We start from the raw sequence: 12,069 nt of genomic DNA, 5'->3' as shown, positions 1-12,069 counted from the left end.
AAAATGCAAAACATTTTTCTTTGTTGAACAACAACAAAGTTTAGATAAGCTATGGAGTAGAAGAGATTGAAGCTATGGATATTTCTATGTGCATATATTTGAATTTTAGAAAAGTATTCTGTGCTCTTATGCTGTAGCTTATTTGGAACAAGGCAGGACTGACATTATTCCAGACTTTTGTTTACCATTCCCACTGTCCTGTGCATTGTTCACATCTCTAATAGATGCCAGCATCACCTCTCTACCAAGGCATAATGTCTCCAGTCATTGCCAAATGTCTAATGGAAAGGAAACAAAACCTTACTTGAGAACTCTTGGCTGAGGACAATGACATGTCACCTAGCAACATGTGGCACTAGTATATACCTGAGTATTTTGAAAATAATATTAGTGGTACATACATAAGACAATGGCAATTCACTGTGTTTTTAGAAATACATTTTTTAAGGATTAGAAGAAAACTATTTTCTTTTCTGTGATTTAGAGGACATATCTAAGTATATGAAATGTATCATGGTATTTGCCAGGTTGGTCATTCTTTTTATACAATAGAAGTGTGCTGTACATATAAACCAATTTTAAAATATATACATATTTTATACATAAGAACTCAAAAATATAGTGATAGTAATTCCACATAAGAGGAGAATATATGCATGGCAGAAATTACTAAGAAACAGTAACTCATGTTTTTCCCTCTCAGAGGTGAACCCAACCTCTCTATGTAAAATATTCTGTGTGGTTTGCCATAATCCTTGGACTAAATATGCTACTGATGGAAGTAAAGATTATTAATCTACTGGCAACCCATAAGTAATTGCTCAGTGATTGTGGAGCAATACACAAATGAATTAATGGAACCCAACCCTAAAACTAAAAACTTAGTGTGTTGTCTTACTTAATTTTTGTTGCTGTTGATAAAAATACTCTTAAAAGTAGCAACTTGGGAAAGAAAGGGTTTATTTTACCTCATAAATAGGAGTCACAGTCCAGCCTTATATGGAAACCAAGCCACAAGAACTTGAAACGGCCAGTCACATCAGTAGTAAGAGCAGAGCAGAGAGACAGTGAATGCATACTCATGCTCTTCTTACTGCCTTCCTTCACTCTTACATGTTCTAACCAGGGGATGGTGCCACTCACAGTGGACATGTCTTCCCCCTTCAATTAACATAATCAGGATAGCCTCCCACAGACATGCCCACAGACCAAGCGAACATAGATAGTCCTCAACAAGACCCTTTCCAGGTGATAGTAGATGATGCTGACATAAACTAACATCCCATGTGCTCACCTCAAAAGTGTGCTCATTGCATTTGGAACTGTGTCTCTGACTCTTTGCCTGCTCTTGGGACTCTTTTCCTCCTGTTGGTTTGCTTTGTCCAGCCTTGATACGAGGGCTTTTTCCTTGTCTTATTGTTATCTTGTTTTGTCCTGTTTGGCTCTTGGCTCTTGGACGCCTGGTCTTTTCTGAAGAGGAAATGGATCGGGCGTGGATCTGAGGCAAAGGGATGATGAGAGGGATCCAGGAGAAGTGGAGGGAGGGAAACCTGTAGTTGAGATATATTGTATGAAAGAAGAATCTATTTTCAATATGGTTTTTAAAAGAGAAAGATGAGGTTATATATGAAAGGGTATATCATTGTCATTCAGAATTAATATTCTCAAACAAAACGACAAAGTCAGGACTCATTTACCCACTGCTTTCCTCTAGCAATAAGGCTCCCTCTAACTTCAGATTCCAAGGTTTCAGTGACGTCAACTTGATTTTGGCAAAGGCATTGCTATACATTCAGGCTTGCATTGTAATGTTCCAACACTTTTTTTTCCTGCCATTACTAGCTAAGAACTTGACATGTGAAATCCAGACAAGACCCTCCAATGAATGGAAGCAAACAGAATGCCTGCTGACTCTCAGAAAGGAAATTGTGATATGACCTAGTGGTTCTTAAATTAACTGCCAAATGCTACTAATGAATCCACTGGGAAACATTTAAAAGTCCAATACACAAACAAATCATTGACCCATAAATTACCAACTAAACAGAATTTTAAATGATGGAACATAAGCATCAATATTTACTTAATTCTTCAATAAATTCAAACATGCAAGTTTTATTTCTGTTTGTGGATTTCTTACCAGGAATTTGAATTTCAAAGGACCTGACAGCTATACATAGAATTGTTTCAGCTAAGTCCCACTGGGGAGCATTTCATATGGACAAGGGATGGAACAATGTTTTTTTGTGCAGTGAATTATAAAACTCTGTTCCCAGGACAGTGGAGGCCAAATTAATAGTAATGGCTTTGGAATTGCAAAAGTGACTATCCAATAAAAGATATCAAGGAATTTCAAGTTACCTTATAGTTAGTGAACTTTATAACTTCTTGCCTTACATATTTTAAATAGATTTCTTTTTTAAAAAAACTATATTAGATGTTTTAACAAAATAATTTTACAATCAGATGATAAGATGTCATAGCAACATATCAGGGACCACCAGCAGGAAACTGTCCAATCACACAAGCAAAGTAAATGCCACAGTTGTCAAATTATGGACATACTTGCTGTATTCACACAGGGGACTTGGACTATATAATTTACACACTGTGGTACTAAAATAAGAAATAATTCAGATTTAGCACAAAACATACTTTCTTTGCTACAAATATTAGTCAAATTTGGGACTGTATGAGTCTTTAAAACACAAAATGGAGATAAGAATGAGATGACAACATAACTTATTTGCAAGTCTCCAAATTTTCTTGAAAATATCACATGAGAAGTAAGCAAATAGAATTCACCAGCTTTTGAAGCATTTACCAAGCTCCAGTGAATATCAATAACTGCAGAAAGGTTACCTCACACTGAACTTTGTGTAACCAACATCACTTTCTAATTCCAAGCTCCAACAGAACATACCATAGAGCTCTTAACACTCAATGGTTCTTCTAGCCCAATGTTTCAGTTCTTCTACAGTCTTCCCCAAAACATGGTCAGGTTGTCACAGGAATACCCCACTCTGCTGGTAACAATTTGTCTTAGTCAGGGTTTCTTTTCCTGCACAAACGTCATGACCAAGAAGCAAGTTGGGGAGAAAGGGGTTTATTCAGCTTACACTTCCACATTGCTGTTCATCACCAAAGGAAGTCAGGACTGGAACTCAAGCAAGTCAGGAAGCAGGAGCTGATGCAGAAGCCATGGAGGGATGTTACTTACTGGCTTGGTTCCCCTGGCTTGCTCAGCTTGCTTTGTTATAGAACCCAAGACTACCAGCCCAGGGATGGCACCACCCACAATGAGCTAGCCCTTCCCCCCTTGATCACTAATTGAGAAAATGCCTTATAGCTGGATCTCATGGACACATTTCCTCAAAGGAGGCTCCTTTCTCTATGATAACTCCAGTTTGTGTAAAGTTGACACACAAAACCAGCCAGTACAGTCAACCTCTGGCTTACACAAACACACACAGACATACACACCCTCATGTACACACACACACACACAAACACAGACACACACACACACACACACACACGCACACACACACACATCCAAAGAAGAAATGCAAATAATTACCAATGGTCTTCCAAGATCTTTTGAGTACAAGCAGTATTGATGCTAAAATTTCTTTAGAACATGGCACATCTTCAGTTCCAACAGTCATTTGGAGAAGTGGGAATTAATCTGGGGTACATTGGTTGAACTGTTGTGAGTTGCAACATTCTTTTCCGGGATGCTGTAGTGGATGCTAAACAATGCCACCGTTAGGCTTAAGCATTCCTCCTTAGGACTTTTTTCCTCTCTGCCTGTTATCAAACTTCTAGTCCTAGGCACGCCTTTCAAATGAACTACCTGCCCCCATCTCCTTTCCACTAGCTCTTGGTCTTAAACAGGCTACAGCATAATGCAGGAAATGAAGCCACAACTTTTTGGCTTCAACATTAATGACTGACAGTAGAAAGGATTAGATGCTGAGAAGGTGAGCTAGGGAAACCGCCATTCCACATGTTAGTATCACTTCCCAGAGAGACCAGCTTTATCTCCATAGTTCCTGCTTTACACACCTCAACAGTTATGTACCATGGGAATGTCACATGGCCCGCCTCATTCCATGTATGCCTTTTCTTCTTATTCTGCAGGTTCTTCTGGAAAGCCTCGATTCACCAAGTGCCGTTCCCCTGAACTGGAGACATTTTCATGCTACTGGACCGAAGGAGATAATCCTTATTTCAAGACCCCAGGATCTATTCAGCTGTACTATGCTAAAAGGTGAAGGCTTCACGCCCTTCTGACTTTGTCCTCCACTGATTTCTCAGTCAGATGGTGTGGGGAGATTCACATTGAGTGAGAGCATGTGGGCATGCCTGTGTACATACGTGAGCGTGTGCAGAGGCTTGAGTAATATTTGAACTGGGGAGGTCTCAGGGACCTCTCTAATGTAGTGTGTTAAATTGGGGGAAAGAAGTGAGAAAAACTGTGTGAGTATATGAGGGAAAGGCTCTGGAGGCAGAGAAAATTGCAGATGCAATGTCCCAGGGACCGTGCTGGTATGTCTGAGAATCAGAAGAGCCTGTATAGGTGACATGAGACTGAAACTTGGGACAGTGACACGTGAAGGAGTTAGAGGGCTACTCAGAGACTGTACCAATGAGCTTGTAGGCCAGGGAAGATCACTGAATCTTACTTTGTGCTTTAAAAAACTGTGTTTTAGGAGCCTCCATTACTTGGTTTCTCTATAAGAATTAATTAATTACCCTAAGTGAAGGAACTTGCTCTTTCATTTTTATCCATGTCATCTGGAATGACACTTGATGAGGAAAACAAACATCTGGAAACGTGGTCAGCACCAAGTCGTTAAGTTTCATTCCATGACCATGTCCTCCTTTCCTCTCTTCCTGCTGTTACTAGGCAGTATCAGCATAATTTATGGGATACTGTGTGATATTTTAATACATCTATATGGTACGTAATTCTCAAACCAGGACAATTGGTGTATCTATCACTTGTGTGTGTGTGTGTGTGTGTGTGTGTGTGTGTGTGGTGCCAGGGCCACCAAAAATCTTCTCTACTTGATATTTTGAAGTACATAATTAATCATTGTCAACTATAAGTACCCTACTATGCTATACAACAAAACATCACCATTTTAAATGCTAGAGTTAAATACTTTCTTGTCTTTCTTTCCTCCATGAACCTCCAGGGAAGGCCAACAACAAGCTGCAAGGTTAGTGAAGACCCTTTGTCTTAGACGTTCATCCAAGGACCTAAGGATGATATGCTCCACTCCATAGATGACAGGGAAGGGACGGAAGATGTGGGAGGACAGTTAGTCCGAGCTAGCCTCCTGCAGTATGTCCTGGCTTCAGTCCTTGCTCACCAAGGAACAGCCAGCAAATTAGTTGAACTAAGTCTCCTCCAGTCTAGGAGTAGTATAATCAGCTTAGTTCACAGCTTCTTAGGAAGATTTTTGTTAGAGGGAAGAATTCATAATACAGTGCATTCTGCATAATTAAGTACACAGTTCATCAATCATCAGTCAATCAATCAATAAGCAAGATTTTCTTAGAATATAATAATAATTTAAAACAATAATGATATAGAACCCAGATTCCTGAACTATAAAAAGCAATTCCTTATTGCTTATGCTTATTAATAGACTATAAGAACTTTCTAATGCCTACCTGAGTGTTTAATTTACAGACAACAAAAACTTTACGTGAAAAACAAAGACTGACTCTACCCACCTTCTAGTTAGGAAAGGCACCACAGGCATACCCTCTGCCTAAGGCATACAGAGATGAGGTAGTTTGGCAACAAACACACCACTTATTTATCTTGAGGTTTATACTGTAAAGAGCTATGGGCCAGTAAAGTAGAGGCAGGCAGGCAGACAGACAGACAGACAGACAGATACTCACATGTGAAGGTAAAGTGTTTGGGAACACTTTTTGAAAATGTATGAATTGATTCTGTTATTTCTAATATGAAAAGAGAGAGAAACTCACTAGATGCCATCTTTACACCTTGCTTCGGTAGCTCAGACAGCTTAGAGCCATCAAAACAAATGAGAAGATTTCCATCCAGGCACCACTATCCAACCCGATCCACGTAGCGGTGGGATAACATCTTGAATCAATTCCAGTCCAGGAAAATGATTTTTCTACCCTCCTGTCAGTCACCCAACCTAGCTGTGAACCAAAGGAAAAATCCAGAGACACGGAGCCCTCACGGACATCCTTGAGTCTTACTTTCTTCCGTCAGAGCCACAGTAGCTGTCTGCAGGCCTCCTCCTCACAGCCCAATCTTCCCAGCATCCCTAGTCTGCACTCACCCTGGGGACTAACTAACTAACAATCTGTGTGACCAAGGGAAAAGAAAAATCTCAGACATATGCAAAAGAACATCCTGGTTTAGCCCTTGTGGAACCTGGAATCTCAGGAGAAAAATATTCCCACCTCCCTAAATACCATGAATACAAACAAACTCATGATGAAATGCCAAACCAAACTCCCCAAATCAGGATTTTGTGTTTTCTCTACAAAAATAAATAAATAAATAAATAATAAATACTTTGAATATTCTAGCCAAACCCACAAAAGCCCTCAACCCCGTTTGTTTGAGAATCGAATGTCATATCAAGGGTTCGTCTATCCGAATGGGTCTGTAGTGATGCATGGAATCTCAGCACCCAACTACACAGAGACAAAGGCACAGGGGGGACTTCCAACTCTTGTTATTGTGTCTGAGAGTTTGTTCCTAGGCAACTTCTGAAACTATAGAATCATTCCTTTCATCCCTCACCCACAACACTACAGCATGCTTTAATTCAACCCTCATAGTCTGTGGAGGCAGAAAGAGCCAGCAGACGTGGTCGTGTGTCTGGGCTGTTTGTGGAATCCAAAGCACACATGAATCTAAGCACGCTGGGCTGTCAACAGGACAGAAAGGCACAGGCCTGCATGTGTTCTGCTTGGACCCAATTCCTTGCCAGGTAAGCTGGCAGAGGAGATGGCCCAGCTTAAGAAAGCAGCTGATTCAGAGCAGTCTCTGAAGCCTTGTGATTGAGATCCTGCCAAACCCAGCCTCTGCACTTGAAGGCAACTGGGCTTGAATGCAAAGCAGAGCTGTGGCAGAAAGAGACACTGCTAAGTGTGGCAGAGCTCTGGGAAGGCTTCCTGGGAGTGAACTGAAGCCTGTTAACATCAGCCTTTCCTTTCACTCCTGTTTCACTTCATTTCTTTTAACTTAAAAAAAAAAAATGTACCATCAGACTTCATCCTAAAGTATTTGAGACTCGGTTCACTGGGATGTAGGGTGACGACCAATCTGTCTCCTTTTTTGTTAGAGGAGGTTGGTTAGCTATATCCATCCCTGATGCTTATGCCAGACAGAGGTGGGATGTATGTATGGCCTGTGGGTTCAAGGGACTCCAAATAACCCAGTAGCCCTTGGTGGAAGGAGACATTCATGGTAGTTAACAGTCGGCATCTCTTAGTTGGAATTATTTAATGTTTGTAGGACTGGAATCTGATTTTGTTTTTATGATTTCTCTGTTCCTTATTTTTATTCCAATCCAAACCTTTAGAGAGAAATACTGCTTGCACTCTCTATTTTTAATGAAATCTCCCATGGCCCTTACTCCTCTCACAAGGCAGTCTATGGCAAATCCAAAGAACTTCATTTGAGGGCAAAGAAGAAAAGCAGCTTCCTTACAGCATCTTATGTCTTATACGGAACACAGGGAAGACAAGTGACTTCATGCTTCATGAGGTTATTTGGGTTTTGCCTGAAATTTACGAGCTTAAAAGATCCATTTTAGCCAGGTATGGTGGCATGTGTTTAGTCCCAGTGCTTGGGAGGCAGAAGTAAGTGGATCTCTGAGTTCAAGGCCAGCCTGGTCTACAAAAGCAAGTTTCAGGACACCTAGGACTACACAGCTGTTCTGAAATCATGTCTCAAAAAAAGCCATGACGGGGTGGGGGAGGGTCCTGAGGTTGGGAGTTGTGTTTCCAACTAGCTATTCCTGATCTACCATGCATCACATTCAGATTAACGCTTGTAAGTGCTATGTCCTGTGGAACGAATGGATTTAGAAATCCTAACCAGGGTTTTACCCACGAGCCCCGGGAGCAGGGCTACTTACATTGTCAAATGTCAGAAAACCTCGCAGAAACTGTGAAGCACAACGGAGCTAGGTGCTTATAGTAGACTTATAGTCTCCTTAGAGTAGACGCAGACCTGCAGACCACTAGCTGCCCTGGGTCTTTGCACCATCCTACGACTTACTTTTTAAAACTGACACAGTCAGTCACATAAAGTGCACTTGCTATCTTCTCTGGTACTGTTACATGCCCAGTGCTCTGGACAATTTGGGTAGAACTTTTTAATTCACACTCTGTCTGAATGTCACTACCACTCAGTGAGTCGCCTGTCTCTGACTGTTTCGCTGTCACAGCACGGTGCATGCGCCTGCCCAACCACACTTTATCTTATCCTTTGCTTTTCTCCACTTACTTCCCCCGTAGTAGAGGAGTCTTCTTTCCACCCAAGGACATGCAGCTTTTAAGAATCTCAGCTGGTATAGGAAACTTTCGGGATAGCATTTGAAATGTAAATAAAGAAAATAATAACAAAATAAATTTAAAAAAGTAAATTGCAAAAAAAATTAATATTGATTGGTTTAATCAATAAAGTACATAAATAAATAAATTATGCATTTCTAAATGAAAACAAAACAAAACAAAACAAAACAAAAAAAGAATCTCAGCTGGAATGTAGGACACTGTCTCTGATTCTGATTTCTCTCCTGTGTTGATCCCAAATGTGTTCAAACAGCTGATGAGCAGCTGTCTCAATGGCCCCTGATTCTATATGAGTCCCTAGTACCAAACAACTAGCCTGAGAAACAGCTGTTAAGAAGGAAATGTAAATGCAGCTGACTTCAGGGCTTCCTTCCTTCCAGGCCCTGCCTTCCCCACAGTCTGGGTTTTTATTGCCCACTGCTGCCAGCACCTCCTGACAGTGGGGAACTCTCAAACATCTGCACCTAGCTTGCCAGCCCCAGCACCTGTGCCTGCACAGAGTCACTCCTGTCACTGTGTGTGTCTGTGTGTCTGCCTGGGTATGTACATGCTCATATATGTGCACAAATGTGTGTGTATATGTTCATATATGATGTACATGCTTGTGCACGGATGTATGTTTATATGTGTGTGATGTAGAAGGCCGAGGCTGATGTCAGATGTCTTCTTGCACTGCTTGCCACCTCTTCATGTTTAAGATAGAGTCTCTCACTGAACCTGGAGCCTTGCCCCATTGGCTAGACTAGCTGGCCAAGCAAGCCAGAAGGGTACTCCTGTCTGCCTCCCTAGCACTGAGGTTCCATGTGCATCTCATGCAGCGTTTTCACGGGTTCTTAGCATCAAATTCAGGTCCCCGTGTTTGCACAGCAAGACACTGACTGAAGCGTCTTGCAGGCCCCTACTTTAACCTTCTTTCCTAACCAAAGGTACCACGACTTTGCATCCTCTTCACCTGTAAACCCTCTTCTCAACTGAAACAGGCTAGTAAGTAACACAAAGAGAGGATGAATTGTCCCACCTGTGTTTATCAATCATCACATCACTGTGGCAAACACATGAGAGAAACAACTTAAAGGAGGAGGGGTTTAGTGTACCCCCATATCATAGAGGGCTCTGTCCATGGAAGCCTGAATATGCTGCTCTGGGCCCATGGAAGGCAGAAAATAGTGGTGGCATTAACTCATACTGCTCAGTTGGTACTGTCAAGGAAGAAGAGAGCCAGTCAGGGGGAGGGGCTGGGAAGGAGATAACACTATCCAAAGTCACACCCTCAGTGCCCTGCTTCCTCCAGCCTGCCCACCTTCTGTTTTCTACCACTCCCAACAATGCCATCAACTTATGATTCCATCAATGACTAATCCAGTGACTGGGTCGCTGAGGAATTATTGGGTCCACCAGCTGAGAACTTACGGCATGTTCACTCAATAAACAGATGTTTGTATTTTAGACAGAAGTACCGTATAGGCTCCTGACAATCTTCAGATTCTAATAACACTGTCCATAGATGGGAGGATTCTAAGAAATGGTACTGCTGACGTGTTAAATTTTTATCTTGTAAGATACTTGTGTCTTAGCTTAGTGAATCTGGCTGCCAGATACCTTACTTTGACTAAAGCCATGGCATATTTGGGGGAATGATTAATCTTTTTTTTTTTTTACCCTCCGTTTCAGAATTGCTAATACATGGACCCAGGAATGGAAAGAATGCCCTGATTATGTCTCTGCTGGAAAAAACAGCTGTTACTTCAACTCATCATATACCTCCATTTGGATACCCTACTGCATCAAGCTAACTACAAATGGTGATCTGCTGGACCAAAAGTGTTTCACTGTTGACGAAATAGGTAAGCCCTGGGTTGGTTTCATTGGACAGAGCTCTAGACTAAACATTAAGGAGGCCCCAATTTTCAAGTATAATCAAGTAGAAAGACTTTGTGGTTTTTAGGTATATGGGGTCTGTCCCCCAGGTGTTTAAAAGAATAGAGTCTAAAAATACAGTTAACTTAATTCCAGCTTAAAGAGGCCTGGCAATGGAATTAGAGAAATGCCCAGTGCCTAAGAGCATTGGCTGCTCTCCGGAGGACCCAGGATTGCTTCCCAACACCGACATAGTAGCTAACAACCATCTTGAATCTAGGGGATCTGCTACCTTCTTGTGGCTCCAAACACAAAACACATAGTACACAGACATGCATGCAGACAAAACACCCATACAAATAAAATACACAGATTTTTAAGTTTAAAAAGTAGATACCTGGTAATAGATGCTATGAAGAAATGAAACAGGGGCTGAGAGATGGCTCTGAAGTTAAGAGCACTTGTCGCTCTTCCAGAGGACCTGTCATCCATGTGGTGGCTCACAACCACCTATAACTCTAGTTTCAGGAACCTTCAAACATTTGTGGTATCAGGTATACACATGGTGCACATATATAAAAGCAGGCCAAACTATAGAATCTGAGCCTAGATTCTCTTGATCACAAAACAAAACAACCATAGCCACAAAACAAAATTTACCGAATAGTCATAATCAGGTCAAAGTTGTGTTTATGTGACCTCAAACAAACACTGATGAATATCAGCTCGGGAAAACAAGTCAGAGAGCTATGTGGATGATGTTTTCCTTCCCATCCTGTGGACAAAAAGAGGAACTGGAACAAGTAACCATAACTGGGATGTCCGTGTTTACAGTATGATTGCACAAACAGCAAAGGGAAAGAAAGCAACAAAGGATTTTCAGTAGCTGACCCGGGCGGGTGCTTTAAGATCTATCCCCAAGATCCCATTTTTTTCTCACATGAACTTTCCCTTCTCTCAGACAAGTGTTGTTCCTTGGGCAGCCACAGCCTGAAAGACAGTGGGGAATGTGGCTGACTGCTGCAGACAGAAGCAAGCAAAACCTGGAAGTGTGCCTTCCAGAGAGAGAGTCGAGAAAACTCATGGGTTCTAGAGGCTACTTATTTAATGGCCTCCTCCCAACTACAGAGCTGAAGCTAAATAAGGGAGTGGTGGGTTAGTTGTAAGGACACTGGTTTAAGATCCACGCTTTGTCCCTGCCTTTATCGGCAGCTAGCCTTTATCTGACTCTCACTGAGCTCTTGCGTACATGTTGACTACACTAGATGACACAGTCAAGTAGCGGAATTGGGCAATTTAAAAATAATCTCAGGACAGTGTACCATAACACAGTATGGTGGGTAATGGACTTGAGGTGTTTGGATGCATAAAAAAAAACTAGGTAGTGACCAAATGCATGAATGTCAAATGCATGAATGACCTGCAATGCCTGTAGGATTAAGAGGAGCCAGATGAACCGAACTGTAACAGTTCAGCTACCTCATAAAATGTGAATGAGATTTACCAAGAGTCACAGACCTTCCAGAAACTTCCTTCTAATATTGGCAAAAGAAAAGAAAAGAAAAGAAAAGAAAAGAAAAGAAAAGAAAAGAAAAGAAAAGAAAAGGGAGGGAGAGGGGGAGGGAG

General features: G+C 41.5%; 1 protein-coding gene across 6 annotated transcripts in view; it reads left to right on the top strand.

Annotated features, from left to right (window-relative positions):
• Positions 1-12,069, top strand: part of Ghr (growth hormone receptor) — a 239,372-nt gene that overhangs the window by 206,474 nt on the left and 20,829 nt on the right. For 5 of the 6 annotated variants that reach the window (XM_021208284.2, XM_029543885.1, XM_029543887.1 and 2 more), the window contains 3 exons: positions 4,144-4,273; positions 5,205-5,228; positions 10,258-10,430. In XM_021208284.2, the coding sequence (XP_021063943.1) occupies positions 4,144-4,273; positions 5,205-5,228; positions 10,258-10,430 (327 nt within the window). The remainder of the gene's footprint in view (positions 1-4,143; positions 4,274-5,204; positions 5,229-10,257; positions 10,431-12,069) is intronic. The other variant, XM_029543889.1, reaches the window with a different exon arrangement.

The sequence above is a fragment of the Mus pahari genome, chromosome 11 (genome assembly GCF_900095145.1).
Source record: "Mus pahari chromosome 11, PAHARI_EIJ_v1.1, whole genome shotgun sequence".
Taxonomy (NCBI): Eukaryota; Metazoa; Chordata; class Mammalia; order Rodentia; family Muridae; genus Mus; species Mus pahari.
This window is presented reverse-complemented; position numbering and strand designations above follow the sequence as displayed.